Below are 17,221 nucleotides of genomic sequence, written 5' to 3'. Positions count from 1 at the left end.
ACATTCATGCCTTCTCCGAGATTCGAACCCAGGCCTTTTGGTACTGCTGTCAGAGTCAGTAACCACGTTCCCATCTTGACAGCACAAAACGGAAACTGTTGTTTGTTTTTAATCTCACTTACAACTTAAAATATTTTTACGTCTTACTTACACACTATTTTTATATTTGACTTGTATCATATCGTAAACTATAACTATTCATATCTTGCATATGTAGTGTTTTTATAGTCAACCTACATCTTAAACCACTTTTATCTTTTACTTGCGGAGAAAGACAGAAGACGCAAAGGTGCACTGGCAGGAAAAGTTAAAAAAACATCTTATAAAAACTGATGTAACTTGAACAGTTTTGCAATAAACAAGAAATAAAATTTTAACCATGTCAACGATAAGATGGGAGAAGAGTATGAAGAAAATGCTGTGTGAAGAATTTGGTCAGATTACAAGTTTGTTAAATAAATACTCCTTGTAGCAATCTGTAAATTATACATATATTTATACACTTGCATTTCAGGTGTTTTGAAAGAGAAATGTGTGTCCTGATGAAACTTTGAGACCATTTCTGCTGACATATCTGAGACTATAAAATACATATCATCTAATGTATTACTTTGGTGTCAATGCAGATGCCAATTTTGGTGGATTTACTCAGAAAACTGGAATAAATATAGTTTCTGATTTTAAAAGGAATGTATGGTGTTAGTCCATATTATGCATTTTTGTTTGCAACATGATGCTGCTACATTCCTAGGGAGATGCATAGAGTGTAGTTCTTAAAAATTAAAATTATTTTCATGTATAAATATATACAATTCATACAAAACTCAAAAACTTCTATGAGTTTATTGAAATGAATTTTCAACAACTTTCATCTCATAGCATTATCAGCTTTGGACAGTTTGACTTTATTTCCAGCAGTCGAAAGGATATCATTAAATTACTTCCTGTTCTAAAAGCTGTTTCTCTCTTAGCCTGTAAAATCTGTTTCTACTTTATTAACCCTTAATGCTCGAGGCACTTTTCTGTCGGGTGAACTAGCAAAATGAGAGTAATCAGCCACTCCTGCTTATATCATGAGTTCCTTATTCTTAACTTAAAATAATTTTAGACACCATAAAACACTTTAAACTCATATATTTTAACATTATCCATATTTTTTTAACTTAATGAAACATACGTATTAAACATTACGTTCTAAAATTTTGCTTCATATGATATTTTACAAAACAATCTCCAATATGCATCCTTGGCTTGTCGGGGTATGTGTCACAGTAGTATACAGTTTGTCGCCTTTGGGACATTCTTTGGGAGCAAATCTTGCAATCTTTTTTTTTTTTCCCCATTAAAATAATATGCAGCTTCCCATTTAGTCGGATTGCTTCAGAAATGCTGTGTGAAGTAGAAGCTGTGCTTTGTCGAAAGTCTCCTCTCACTTGATCCACTAAAGTTTTCAAATATTGTAGGTGACTAAGCGGCTGTTCGTTTCTTTGCTTCTTTACCGATTTATAAAGAATGTATGAATTGATGGAGCAGATCTCCAAACCCCCAAAAAATAGTTTTCGCCACCATTTTACGGGTTTTCTTAAAAAACAATATGTCGAAGCCATTTGGTCAGCTCGATCAACACTGCTCATAAATTTGATGTAATTTACAATAACATTGGGCTTTTTTATAATGACTTCAATACCGCCTCGTAGAGTTCTTCTTACAGGAGTTATTCCCGCATTATTCCAAGTAGTCAAAGCCATCACAATCCTCTTGTCCTTCCACGCAAGAACCAAAATATTACCTTTACGATATGTACATGTGGTTTGATTCTCAAATTTTGGCTTTCGTATTTCACATGGCAGGTGTTTTCTATTTGTCATGATCGTCCCAGTTAAGTGGTACTTTTGTTTGCATAATTTTTCCACCAATATGTAACTCGTATAATAACGGTCCATGAACATGTGGTGTCCCTGAACACCGGGAATTTTATCCTGTATCATTTTGTATAGATGTAGTGGTATTCTGTTTGATACCGGTAGATCGGGTCTTATCAAAGTTTCTGTTGTTAGAAATCCATAATACGGCAGAATAGCACAAATGAAGCCGGTATTTGAATCTGCGAGCGTATAAACCCGAATACCCCATTTTGTAGGTTTCATTGGATTGTACGTAATGAATGATGTGCAGCCTTTGAATTTGACAGTCGATTCATCCACACAAATCTGCTCTCTGGGTACAAAATAATTCAAGAACCTTTCATTTATATACTCGAGGAAACCAGATATTAACTGCAAACGGGTTCTTGGGTTTGTGTTTTCTGAGGGTATTGTCTTGAGGTGAAGTCTCCAAATTATTTGACAAAATTGGTCTCTCATAAACGTGTCTGAGTAAAACGGAATATAACTAGTATCATTTTTCGACCAGTATTCTTGTATGTTTGCCAGGGGCATTGTCCCCATATTTATGATTGCCCCAATAAACGCCCAAAATTCGGTAACTGTTACATCGTACCATGATCGCCATTTAGAACGGGATGATAAGGTCTTCCCTTCCACCTTCGTTGCAGCATTATTGTTAGTTTCCTGCACTATATCAATAACTAATTCCTCGGTGAAAAATAATTTGAAAAAATCTCTTGGTTCTTTTATGTGTGCAAATACATGCAGTCCTACTTGTCTTTCACCGGATACAAACGGTATTCTTCTGGGGATTTCTTCGGATTCCGTGCACACTGTCCATTCTGAAGGTTCAGTATCTTAAGTACAATCACTTTGGCTTCCAGGTTCACTATCGATTATTCGGATTTTTCGTCTTCTTGCTCCTCTAACATTGACACTATCTTTATCACTTCCGTCTTCGTTCTCATGGGCAAGCTGTCTGTGTAGTGATGTAATTTCGTTCGTTATTGCCGAAAAATTAAACTCATCTTCACTAGAAGTAACTTCTTCATCATGTTCCATACTTATTGGGCTCAGTAACTTTGAAAGAAATACTGCGATCAGTAAGAAGGTTGAGTTCGAACTGATGTCGAAGACAGAGTCCTACCCGTGGTCGCAAGTATTTTTTAGATAAGACATTTAATCACATAATCATTGCAAAGACAACCTTTATTTGAGATAAGGCATCCTATTCAGACACCTCGTAATATGATCTACAATAGGCCAAGTAGATCTTTCAAGCAATATTCCTTAGGTCAAACAAAAATAAACACATCGATTCGAATGGTGCCTCTCAGGCACCGCTCGAGTTATCGCATCACATGCAGTGGTGCCTTAGAGGCACCGCTCGAGTGCAAAGGGTTAATATTTTTCTTTGATAAGCGTAGTGTAAGAGTGACGGAATTGGCAATGACTTACGGCCTCTCGACATCGACGATCTGTGTTATTCTGAAGAGGCAGGAAGAAATTAAGAAACTTGATGTAGCCAAAGGAGTTACAGTTACTTCCATGCCCCATCCAAAACTCTTAGAAGATGTTGAGAAGCTGTTGTTGGTGTGGATTAATGAGAAGCAGTTAAAAGGTCAGTGTCAGAAGCTGCCATAAAGGTAAACTATGGTTATTTTATTTACCAGTGTTATTTATTAGAAAAATTGATTTTTATGTTGGTATATTTGGGGAATGGATTAACAGAACGGATTAAATTCTAATAACTCCCTGTAATTTCTTCATTACAACATGCATATTTTTTACAACAAAATTTCTGCTACAATTAGAAAAGAATTCTATTATAGAAGTAAACAGTCCATTAGTTTTAGCATCAAACTCTGAAAGCCAGGTTAGAGAATAAATTTATAATCCTAAAATTAAAACAATACAGTAGAACCTCAAGATACGAGTTTAATTCGTCCCAGCATTGAGCTTGTATAGCGAATTTCTCGTGTCTAGAAACAAATTTCCCCATTGAAAATAATGAAATCCTGTTAATCCGTTCCCCAAATATACCAACATAAAAATCAATTTTTCTAATAAATAACACTGGTAAATAATATAACCATAGTTTACCTTTATGATAGCTTCTGACACTGACCTTTTAACTGCTTCTCATTAATCCACATCAACAACAGCTTCTCATCATCTTCTAGGAGTTTTGGATGGGGCATGGAAGTAACTGTAACTCCTTTGGCTACATCAAGTTTCTTAATTTCTTCCTGCCTCTTCAGAATAACACAGATTGTCGATGTCGAGAGGCCGCAAGTCTTTGCCAATTCCGTTACTCTTACACCACGCTTATGTTTATCTATGATTTCTTTCTTAATTTCAACAACCATGGCTTCCTCTTTTCTTTTTTTTCCAGCACTATCTGAAGCAACAATCTTCTTGGGAGGCATCGTGAAAGAATTATTTTCACGTTAAATGTAATAAACAATTAAGTCACAAACGCACATTCAAGTAGATCTAAGACTACTGAGTGATCTAATGAGGGGATGCCCCGAATTGAGCCGGATCGGAAAATGGCACCACGCATACTAACAGCATTGCTCGTTTCTCGTTACTCGAGTCATTGCTCATGTTTAGAGACAAATTTTTGCTCATACTTTCCTTATGTCTCGAATATCTCGTATATAGAGGTGCTCGTATCTCGAAGTTCCACTGTATATGAAAATAGTTTAAAACAGAATGTAATGTACATTCAGAAAAAAAATACTAAATTTTATGAAGTGTGTATTGACTACGTGCAAAAGTGAAGACACCTTTGAATGTTTTCATTGGAAAGTTTTGTGAACTTATTCTTTGTCTGGAGTAGGCAAAGGTGTGATTAAAGATATAAGCACACCTTTTCATATGTATATAGCAAAAGTGTGATTATGGATGACATAAAGTATTTTGATCAGTTTTCCAGTGTGCAAAAATGTGTCACAACTTTTGGTGTTGATCAAAATTTAATTCTTAATGAGCAGTGATGTAAATTTTTCAAAGCAACAATAGCATTAAAATATTCAGAGAACATCTAAAAGTCTGTTAGTTCCTCCCTCCCTCAATACCGAGTAGTAATGCAGCAAATGAAAGAGTGTTTTCTTTGATCAACACTCAGTGGTGAAAAGAAATAAATCTCACAGCAATATCTTCAATCAAAGGTTATGGTAAACTCTGATTTCAAACATATGATGTTTAAAGAATTTTAGGGATATTTGTTTCAAGAAAATAATACTGTTTTTCTGTCAGAGGTAAGGACTGTAGACAAGTATTCAAGTACTATTCAGTTCCAGATTAGTAACCAAAACCCCTCCATTATTAATGCAGTTATAATTCTAAGCCATTTTAAAAATACTGAAATAAAAAAAATGGTGCTTTTTTATGAAAAGTCAGGTATTATTTGAAAGAATATCTTGTAATTGATAATTTAGATATAGTAACCTTACCTATACCCAAAATTAAGGTAAATTACCAAATTCAGTTCGGAATTGCAGTGACATTCCATGATAACTTTTGAAAGTTCATTACTGATAAAATATGGAATAAATTTAATATACATGCATAAAATTTATTAGCTGAGAAAGCAGATAGAATAATATTTTCATTATTGTTATACCCGTATTTGTTTTAATGAAGCAATATTTTGTAAAATCTTCATCAGCAAAAATTCTTTGATTTCTGGGAATAAAAGCAAATTATTTCTTCTCATTACAAAATTTTATGGTACACATTTAGCTTATATCTTGAAGGCTCAAAATGTTTGTGTTAAATTCACCTGTTATTTCGGTATTGAAATTCAATTTCTCTCAGAAATAGGAATAATTCAGCTATTGAATTAACAGGCAGATTTTTTTTTATTTCAACATTTTTTCTCTGTACCATTAGCTGCATCTGTTACAAACTAAATATTAACATGCTATTTTTGTAATATTGCGAATACAGTATTCATATTCATCTGTGAAGATTAGTCAATTTTTATTGTTTTTTAAGCAACCAAAAAATTTTAAGTTGAGATAATATTTTATCAACTATGCAATAAATACTAAGAAATGGAAAGGAAATTCAGTTAGAATATTCACATCTGTAAATATTCTAACAAAATTGCTGTGATTGAATTTTTATAATATGATATATTTTACAATGATTAGCAAACTCCAGTGTAAAAGGCATCTGAAGATTGATAGTAGTACTACAGTGTTCAGAATTTTGTATAATCCTATGTGCAGATAGTAATATTAAAATACATTTTATCTGAGTGATGTCTTCTCATTACAGAAACAAGTCAAAGTATGCAATTATATAAAAGAACACATGTTCATACTATATAGTTAATAGTGTTAGCAAGTGAATACACTAATTTACTAAGTTCTGTTTAAGTTAATGAGCATCTTTTTAGAACTTAAATATGATATTTAATCACTAACTAAATTCCTATACCCCAGGATACCACCAACTTGTCTGAATTTTCAAATATTGTTAATTTATCAACTTTTTTATCATATCGCTCGTTAATGTGTAAGCATATATAGTGTGTTATATTTTCGATGAGAATATTACTGCTATGTTTAATTAGAATCCCTAATACCTTCTTATGCTAATGCAAAAGTCTCGCACTTCAACTGCTTAGTGCATGCCGCAAGAATTCTCCAGGAAAACTAGTATATTTTTCCGTGATGTCAAAAATTAAAAAAGTGGGATAAGTTTTGGAAATATGCATCATAAACAACTTGATATAAGGATCAAGAACCTCTTCTCTGTGTATTTCAGCACTCATAGTTGCACTAGTAAAAACAGGTATGTATGTATGGGTATTCAAAATAATGCCCTTCATGCCATGATTCCACCTTCTTAGTACGGATACTTTTCATGATGTTTATTCTTATTACATGTTATTCCCTCTTGATCGTAACACATCTGAAATCATTTTTCAAAAGAAAACGAGACTAATTAGTAAAATAATTTTGCTCCAGTGCATGATACTTCGGTCATGATGATCTCTGCTCTGGTGCAATCAAACATATTTTGCAGGTCAAATTAGTTGGATTCAAATCATGGGTTTCTATGTGTATAGCCCTCTTTTATGCATCTTGTGTGTCACGGTATGTCTGGGTAGTAAACTTCTTGTAACTTCAGCAAACTTCCTTACTTTCTTGTCTCATGTTATATGTGGATTTCTTTTAGTAGTCATTGCCAAATAACAATCTCGAGACTCTGTTGAGGCACATTTTCAACCCTACAATTTTGTCTGCATATATCATCAGTGTGTTTAAACCATTTTAAGGTTTCTTCAGATGACGCTTTTGACTTTTTTTAGATGCCATTATCTGTACTGCTTTCTTTCTTCCAATTGCCCTTATTTCTCACGATTTGCTGCCTTCTCAACTATATGTTCCACCTTTGGCACATCAAAATTTTATTCAGTTACTCATATAATCATTGAAATTCGAATCTGGAGCACCTCTTAGGCACCTTTCCACACTTGCCTAAATAATGGGTACAAAGATTTCTATGTAACAGAAGCAAATCCCATTGAACTATGTGATAACTTTTGAGCTTGAGCTACCAACCAACCATCATTCATCAAACTACGCTTAACAGAATCAACATAAAAGCACCTTTTTATAGATGTTCTTTAATTTTTTCTAGCTAGGTGTGCTTAGAATTTTTATTGATTTATTGGTTTGGTATCAAATAAATTGATATTTTAACAGTTTCACCTTAATCAAATAAATATAATAATGTTAACCCATTAACCGCCAAAACTACAAGGAATGTTTCTTTTCTCATGAAAATAATAACAAATATTAAATTAAGCATTTGTAACATAAATTTACATTGAAATTTAAAAAATTGCTCTTATCTGTGGAAAAAGCGAGTGTTGTGTTCGCGCAACGTCAGCGGAATAAGACTACGGATGTTTGCGAGTAGGATTGTACTCGTGTGATGTTTCTTTGAGTGGAGCGCAGGATTACTTTTCAGCTGTATAACGTTTTATAAATCTACAAATCACTTTACTTGTAATTAATTTAATATTAAAATATGCATTGTATTTCTTTTACAAATACAGATTATTTCATTTGAGAGATTCAAGCATGAAAAGCTTGATTACGATCATGATGTAAAGCTAGCTACATTACATACTTTGCATCTATAAACAGTCTGGCTATGGTACTCTTTACAACAAAGTCTTTTGTTATCAACGGACTTTACGATAAAATGTATACCATCTCCATGCAATGGTTTTTGAATGCTGAATTTACTAGGTCTTCCTGGTGCTGATCTATTTCTGGCTAATTCTACACTGTCAATAGGAGTTTGCAAAAGAAATAATGCATTCTCGCATCTGAAATCTAAAAGAGACTATATTTCCAGTAGTAAAAAGTGATTTTTAGTAAGTTTACATATGGTCTCACCTCATATAATTTATAGTATTGTCAATTTGACTATTGTCAAATGCAAATTCTGCTTCATATTCCTGTACTTTAAACGTGATATCAATTGTCATACAACAGGAACAGAAATGTCCTTATCAAAAGACCAATACATTTTTTCTTGACGTAAAGAATGATATCCTGTAAGGAATAATATTCCAATAAATCTTCTCATATAGGCTTCAGATGCAATAAATTCTGGGCTCCTTTTTTTTTTTTTTTTTTTTTTTTTTTTTTTTTTTTTTTTTTTAACTGAGCGTATATATTTGTCTCTTCAATGAGAAGAGAGTAAATGTGTAAACCAAAAAGAAAATCGAAAATCTGTGCACTAGTTTTACCTTGTGTTTTGTCTTTTATAATTTCTCTTCTATCTCTTTCTTCATGTTCTTCCTGAGACATAACTAACAGTTCCTTTTTTATCCACTTCAAGATTTCAGTTTTCTGCTTTTTAAACTTTTTAGTATGACTATAACTGCTTTTAGAAGGCTGAAACTTGCTTCTTACGTGGATTTCAACTTCCCCAGCAGTATCATTTGGTAAAATATCATTATCATTATTTAAAACATTGCCGTTCCTTTCTTCTTTGTCACTAGCCTCTGCAATTTCTGGGGGAACAACAACAATATCAGTTTCATTCTGGTCATTATTAACATTATCATCATCTGTTTCTTCATCAAAAAATCTTTGAAGGGCTTCTTCTAATGTAAGATACCTCGTTCTACACATTTTTAAACAACCAGAACATGAACTAGAACATTGAAAGGAATGAGTGAAAAAGGAGATTGACTACCCGTTTCCTACTGACGTTGCGTCAACGCAATACCTGTTTTCCCTTCCTTCCCAGCACAAATATAAACATCTGACTGATGTAATGTTCTGATAAACGGTGACCTTGACTAAAAATAGATCACTCATAAAGACGGCTATTCTTTCGTTAAATATTTTCAGCACAAATACCCGGTCGAAATTTTTGCTTAAATTTTGTTTAAAGTATGAGATTAATTATTATAAACAAAATGATTGATGAGGGCAAATATTGTTTTACAGAAATAATCTTCATAATATTCCCTATATAAAATTATCGGCTGGTATAAAATATCTTAGGTAGTTATATTTATGGATGCATTTATTTTGACCGTTGCGTCAACGCAACACCAGCAGCTAATGGGTTAAATGATATGTGAGATATTGAGGTGGCCAATCGGAACTCAAATATGATGAATTAGGATGAACCTAAAAATTGAATAAATGGTCCATCATTATTTTAATGGCTGTTCTATAGCAATTTACATGCTTATTATCGCTTGTTATAATTTTTTCCTTTTTTGCCTTTTAGATACACTACCACCATCATGGGAAGATCTGGAGAATGCTCAAAAGGCTACAAATATTGTTGTTAAAGGTTTAGTGGATTTTGTAAAAAATTATGGCAGTCGTAAGTTACAAGAGGACCGACAAAGTCTAAATGCAAAATATAAAACAAGTATGTGCCGAGATTTAACTCAACGTGGAAGTTGCCCTCGTGGTGCCAACTGTACTTTTGCTCATTCTCAAGACGAACTGGAAAAGTATGTACTCTTTAATAAAGTATCTATTAAAGATTTTTATACATCTGTTTGTGAAATTCTGCAGCTAATGAAAATAATGTTTACATTTACTTTCAGTTCATCATTAATACATTATCTGTATTACTTTAGGTACAGAGCAAAAAATAAGCATAATATTGGAAATCGGAATACCGGTCTTAATGCTAGAAGCCCTAATTCTGAAAATTCAGGGTGTAGATTAAAAGACATTATGCCTCCAAATGATTCACCATCCATTAATGCAAATAGGTAATGCATTTTAACATTAGTGCCAGTTTAAAACTGTATGCTTAATAGTGTAGCAAAAATTTTTTTAAAGATCTAAACTACTTGAATATTTTTTTCCTTCTAGTCATATTGTATCAGAACCTGTTATGGCACCTGAGTGTGGAATAACAAACAGTGCTTTTGATGGGCCATTCATTTCAGAAAGTGAGAACATATCATTGATTACTTAAAGTTGTTCAAAGTAGAAATATTCTACAAGCCATTTCTTAGATATTTTGGGGTAGAAATATAATTTCCATTATATTTTTAACAAGTACTTCTGAACTAAATTAGTTTCATGCAAGTTTATGTTGGTGGAAATTTTATTATATATGAAGATTTAAGCTTAACATCATTAAAGATATATATATGTGTGTGTGTGTGTGTGTCTATATATGTATTTTTAATTTCTTATAGCGATCTTTTTAGTCGTCTTATAAAAATGGTCATTAATTAATGCCATCTCCCACTTTTGTGTAACTAAAACCTGTTGACCTGTAAACCTCTAAGCTGATGACTTCGTTGATTGAAAAACTAAAAAAATATATAATTGCATAAATTATTCATGATTTAGACATATTAATCAACATACTAAAGTAAAATTTATTACGATCGTCTGAGCAATGGAATAGTTGCATGTAGTTGCATGTTACCTGATATATTAGTACTGTTTTGTTGTTGAACCATGATCAAAAGTTTAAAAATGCTAAATTGTAATGGTTTTTATTCATTAAAGTGTTGAAAATTGAGGTAAAAAATAGCTAGTTTCAGAGTTTATTACAGAAAAATTCACAAGAGTGAAAGAAGCACAGATTACATAATGGTGTTTTTAAATATTCATGAATATCTCAAAGTCACCATTTATTAATCTTTTGCAATTTAAATACTAAAAAGGAAGAAGCTTAACAGAAATTTGAACATGAGAATAAAAAAAATGGCTGAAATGATAGAAAATGCTGTAAAAGGGGACTGTAGTTACAAAAGAAGAGCATTAACTTGATATTTATTGTCTGTCTTTAAAATTTTAACAGATTACATGACCTTTGAAACTGTCACTACTTTGATTTTTTCAATGCACTTAAGAAGTCAAAGGGCTTCAGTGTTGTTCACCTGTGACCCGAGTTAGCTTAAGTAATATTAAAACATTCATTGGCTTTATCAAATCATGTGAAAATATATCATAATTTATTTATTTATTTATGTGAATCCATTATACAGCTACTAAATTATTTTAACTGAAATTTCTATCATAGCTTTCAAATTTATAAAATTCACAGAAATATAAACTATCTCTGAGATTTTATTCATCATAATTTTGAAATGTTTTTTTTTTAAGTTTATAATCTTGTATTTTTTAACAATAGTGTTCAGATGTATGATGAGGAACCCATCTGAACTTTTGGTTGCCTCCCGCAGTTGGCAGTTATATGACCATATAGCATTGCTTCTGATAGTGCTGCATGACATTTAGTGAACCATCAAATTCACACTTTCTGCATTCCGGTCATGGCTATCATTCTTATATTTAAACTGTAGCTGTCCCAAGGTGAGAAGCTTGCTTGTGTAACTTTCAGACTCTCTTGCTTGCTCATATCATCATCTGTTAGCACTGATGAAAAGTGTAGCATATGAATGTTCGTGCCCTTGATGATTGACCATGGGGTTCGATCGGGGGGATGGCCTTAAGTGAGTTAAACATCAAACCACTATCGTAAAAGAGCTGCTGTGTGACAGATTTGATATTTTAACTGTTTTGTGGTGCAAGCATCTGATTGGCTCTCAGGATCACTACAAAATTTAGTGATCAATTGTTAGCTTTAAGATCTTTGGAGGTGACTTTAAGAACTAGTGAGAAATCAAGTCTTGTAAGTAAAGTCTGACTTCTTTGTATTTGGTATACGATTAGCTATATCAACATAGTCCAATTAAATTAAAATGCTGTTCATGCAGTCAAATATATCTTAATTGCTACACACCAATCAATACTTGTTGTCAGATAAAATAGGATGATTTTTCCAGTTACAAAATATGTCAATAACATTTTTCTTTAATTTTTCAAGGAAATTATTAGAATGAAACTGGCTAAATTACAACAGTTACATTTACTGATTTTCAACAAAAATATCAGTGTAGTTAAAATGAATGTGCAACACAAAGCTCATGCAAACAAGAATGCAATTGACATTAATTTATTTGTTGATATTTTATGAACGATTCAGAAGTTAAACGTGGCATCAGATAGAAAGACTGCTTTAGTACCTATGGCCAAAGATGCAGTTACCACTTAGGAGCAATTTAAACTCTTTATGATCAATACAATGGCCACAGTGTCCATAGGAATAAAAGATGGCCATTTGTTTTTTCCTCTTTTTGTAACCAAGACAATCCTGTTGTCTCTGGAATTTGAAACACTTATTTCAATCAAAGAACGTTTCTTGAAGTAATCATTTGCCCTGTTTTATCCTTTCTATTGTTGTTAATTCATAAATACAACCTGTTTTGAACTGTACACAAAATTTTATGGCAAATAGTACAAATAAAAAGTACTTTACTAGAAGAGGGGCTGCATTAGAAAGGAGATGTCTAGTCATTTCTAAGTATCTTAAAGATCTCAGAAGACCAAGTCAGAAGTGTAAAAATTAACTTGACAGAATTAAACAGAATGCATTGAATGAATGAAACAGAATGGAGACAATTTTAGAGCGTCATAATTTCAGTCATAATTTAGAGCGTCATAATTTCAAATGTCTCTAGTAAAACCCATTTAGCCTCCTTATAGAATTAACTATCTCAAATCAAAATTAAAGTATTCCCTTTACCAAAAGTCGCATTTCAAGTATTCATTCCTCACATGTACCTAATGATATATTATAATGAACAACAGGGCTGTAAATAATATTTTGTGGAAACCCTTCCACCTTTCAAAATATAATTGTTTAGTTTATAGAAAATTCACTACTTTTTGGGGAGGGAGAGAAGCATAATTTGAGATCTTTCAAACTTTTTGTTTTTTTGTTTGGTAACTTAGTATAAAATTCTGAAATTAATTTTGCAGAAAAGAAGTTCGTTAGTGTGTAGGTGCGTTTTGTTTTGAAGAAGTGCAAGTAACTGCTTTATGGGATCGCAGGCGTATTTGATATATTAGCTAGCTAAAATCTGCATCCACAACTGCTTGTATTTTAATCAAATATTATCCAAATCTAGTCCCTAACTTGAAAACACATAAAACATTGCACTAAAAATGTCAATGTATATACTATTCTTATTGCATTAATATTCATTACATGTTATCAATCATATACATACATATTACTTATCACATTCACATTGTATATGTGTGTGTATGTGATTAATAATATTTGTATCCAGTAATATGTGGTAATAATAAACTTGATCACATATACACTGCACAAAAAAAAAAAAAAAAAAAAAAGGGACAGTTCTCTATCTCCCGTTCTACTGGGCCAATTGACAAAATTCAAATAACATTTTTCATGTCTCGAAAGTGCAACAGGATATACAAGGTGTATCAGTACAGCAGTAACAAACTTTCAGGAGAGAGAAAGGGCACCTAGATGATGGGAAATCACATAGCAATGTATGGTCAGAAACGCTTTCCTGTCGCGGTAGTGATGACACCAATCACAAGAAAGGAAGGACAAGAACAGGGTGAGGAAACATGTTTATTATGCTTAGTACAGCAGAAACCAAGAAATAAGAACAAAAATAGACAAAAATCGTCATCAAAGAAGGTGTTCGAAATTACGACCCTTGACTGTGATGCAGGCGTCACATCTCCAATACATGGAAGATGCATAACATACGGTTCCTGCATCATGGTCAGGGGTCTTAATTTCGAACACCTTCTTTGATGACAATTGTTGTCTGTTTTTGTTCTTATTTCTTGGTTTCTAATGTACTAAGCATAATAAGCATGTTTTCTCACCCTGTTCGTGTCCTTTCTATCTTGTAATTTGTGTCATCACTACCGCGATAGGAAGCGTTTCCAACCATGCATTGCTATGTGATTTCCCATCGTCTAGGTATACTCTATCTCTCCTGAAAGTTTGTCACCGCTGTACTGAGACACCTTGTATATTAGATTTATATACACCGTTATTCTAACATAGGTATTATGGTATGGTAAATATGGTATTTGACCATAAAATTATGCTAGGCATTTTTTTAAATACTTGCAGACACATGGTCCCGTGACCTTGCAATGCTCTACACAGAAGATTTTATGCTAAAATATCTTGAAAATTCCTGAATAGTTTTGCAACAATTCAGAAAATTACCATATATTTTTAAAAAGCTATTTTATATCTGCATTTCAGCCTGAGTGGAACTCCGATATCCATTGGGTAAATGATGGATGTGATATTTGGAGGAAAGAGTAAGATGGAGATGTTATCTTTCACAGAAACTTTAAATGAAGTAGGAGGTCTGTAATCAGGATATATTTTGCATGACTGGTAAATCGATTTCAAATGTTGCCATCCCTTGGATTCGAGCACAAACATTAATGAGTAATATGATTTTCACACATATAGTTTATTAACCCTTTCGAGACAGCATGCCTTTGTTTAAGATGTTCCATCAGGATGGATGGGAGTCCAAAGGAATTGCTGCATAGGATGGGGGTTTTACTTCGCTAAGACTATTTAAAAAAAAAAAATGTTTGTCCTGATGTCATAATTTTTATGCCATTTTAGATTATTACTTAAGCTGTCATATATGTTAAAATTAGCATTTAATGATCTTTTTTTTTTTTTTTTTTCCTTTACATGAAAATATATTAAAAATTGTTTGCGTTGAGGAATAATTTTCAGAAGCACTACATGGCAAGTTAAAGAGCCCGAGCTCTGTTTGTTTATATGATGCTTCCCTCCCTCATTTGGAACAGCTGACACCAAGGTTACACAGAAAGTGATCAAACTGAAGGTCAGGATTTTAAAACTGTGTTAAGTTCAAAACTAATGGACACAGAACATCATTCAGTGCATCTTTGAAAAATGTTTCAACTTAAAATGCATTTATTCATAAGCCATTCCTTATGTGCATTCTCCAGTGATGCATGGGTGGCATGCCCAGCTGTAAGAGACATTCCTAGGGAATGCATATATGGGATGCCAGTCTAGAAAGGGTTAATGCTTTTTATTTGAATAATAAAATGATGGGTAAAACCTTTACTCCTTTAACCCATTAACCACCAAAACCACAAGGAATGAATTTTTTATAGAAATAATAATAATAAGTATTAAGTTAAGTATATATAACATAAATTTACACTGAAAAGTTTTTAAAAAATTCTCTTGCCTGTGGAAAATCGAGTATTGCATTCATGCAACATCAGCAGAATAAGAATACGGATGTTGAGCAAGTCTTATTGTACTTGTGGGAAATTTTCTTTGAGTGGACCACTGGATTACTTTTTAGCTGTATAATGATTTATAAATGCAGAAATCACTTTTCTTGTAATTTCTTTAATATTAAAATTTACATTGTATTTTTTTTACAAATGTAGGTTATTTTCAATTGAAAGATTCAAGTATGAAAACCTTCACTACAGTCATGATGTAAAACTACACTATATGCTTTGAATCTATAAACAGTCTGGCTATGGCATTCTTCTTTACAACAAAGTCTTCTGTTATCCTTGGACTTTATGATAAAATGTCTACCATCTCCATGCAGTGGCTTTTGAATGCTGAATTTACTAGGTCTTCCTGTTGCTGATATGTTTCTGGCCCATTTTACACTCTCAATAGGAGTTTGCAAAAAGAATAATGCAATCTTGCATCTAAAATCTAAAAGAGACTTTTTATTTCCAGTAGCAGAAAGTCGTGCTAGGATACATCAATGTAATTAGCAACTATTGGCCATCACCATTTTTTGCCACGAACTCTTATTCCATAATTAGCTACTGAATTGTCGCATAAATCGGCTCTTCCTGTTTTGGCATTGTATTGTTCTACGAGGTGAGGCTGAGATACAAAAACCTTTTTCCTTTGCATTCTTGAATAACAGGAAACAGTTTTTAATGATTTGAATTTTTCCTAATGTTAAACCAACTGAATCGTCTTTCCATTGAACAAAAATTATTTTCTTTTTATCTTCGTATTGTACATCATAATAACTCCTGTCTTTCTTATGGACATATTTCACAGTTTCTAGTGGCACATCTGTATGAGGATCTCTTGAATTATTTCTGTAGCACTAAAACCTTTATTTTTTAGATGACCGAGAAGATGAATTCGTAACTGAGGATTCCTTTTTTATCCATTTCAAGTTTTCTGTTTTTTGAACTTTTTCATATGACTAGTGACTTTGTTCGTATCATTTTAGAAGGCTGAAACTTACTTCTTATGTGAACTTCAACTTCCCCAGCAGTTATTTGGTAAAAAAATCTAATGTGTACATCACACGACTTTCTTCTACAGAATATTGATATAGTATATGCAATTTTTCCTGCATTTCATTTAAACTTATTTCCTTGAATTTCATTAGAGATATATTTCTCATTCAGTTAATTCAGTTCTCACTTCGCGGCAAGGCAAAAATACGTAAAAATCCAAAATATCTTCATTAAAATTTGAAAGATGTAGAAAAACATAAAACATCAAATACAGCTAAAACAATTTTTGTAATTAAAATTACAGTTTATAAGCAAACACAAGCAATTTGGGCAGCAGGCAAGAAGGCATATTTTTCAGTGCACAAAACTAAAGTATTGTTATGGTCTCACTCTGCAAAAATGACACTGAAAGTGCAGGAAGACTTAATTCACTATTTTGCCAAGTTTCAAATGTAAACAAATATGGCTGCTATTGTAAAAAAATGGCTCAGTAGCACTTAAATAACTTTTAAATTGTTGATAATTCAACTATTGCATGCAGATTAACTAAAGGCATAAAAATATTAACCGGAAGACAAGAACAACATAATTTAATAATTTTTAAAACAAAAAATGCAAAATCCATCAACATATAAGAATAAAAAGAACTGATGTCACCGAGCTGAGTAACAGAGTGGG

At 32.5% G+C, this 17,221-nt stretch overlaps 1 protein-coding gene across 9 annotated transcripts in view; it reads left to right on the top strand.

Moving 5' to 3' along the window:
* The window catches only part of LOC118202998 (uncharacterized), a 309,092-nt gene that overhangs the window by 151,606 nt on the left and 140,265 nt on the right, over window positions 1–17,221 (top strand). For all 9 annotated transcript variants that reach the window (XR_015038645.1, XR_015038646.1, XR_015038647.1 and 6 more), the window contains 3 exons: window positions 9,669–9,900; window positions 10,030–10,167; window positions 10,271–10,350. Coding sequence is in view for 6 of the 9 variants with exons in the window: in XM_085807995.1 (XP_085664121.1) it covers window positions 9,669–9,900; window positions 10,030–10,167; window positions 10,271–10,350 (450 nt within the window). In the remaining 3 variants the exon portion in view is untranslated. The remainder of the gene's footprint in view (window positions 1–9,668; window positions 9,901–10,029; window positions 10,168–10,270; window positions 10,351–17,221) is intronic.

The sequence above is a fragment of the Stegodyphus dumicola genome, chromosome X1 (assembly GCF_044657685.1).
Source record: "Stegodyphus dumicola isolate Sdum_Otavi_A_Nest chromosome X1, ASM4465768v1".
Taxonomy (NCBI): Eukaryota; Metazoa; Arthropoda; class Arachnida; order Araneae; family Eresidae; genus Stegodyphus; species Stegodyphus dumicola.
The sequence above is the reverse complement of the archived record's forward strand: the minus strand, read 5'-3'. Positions and strand labels throughout refer to the sequence as shown.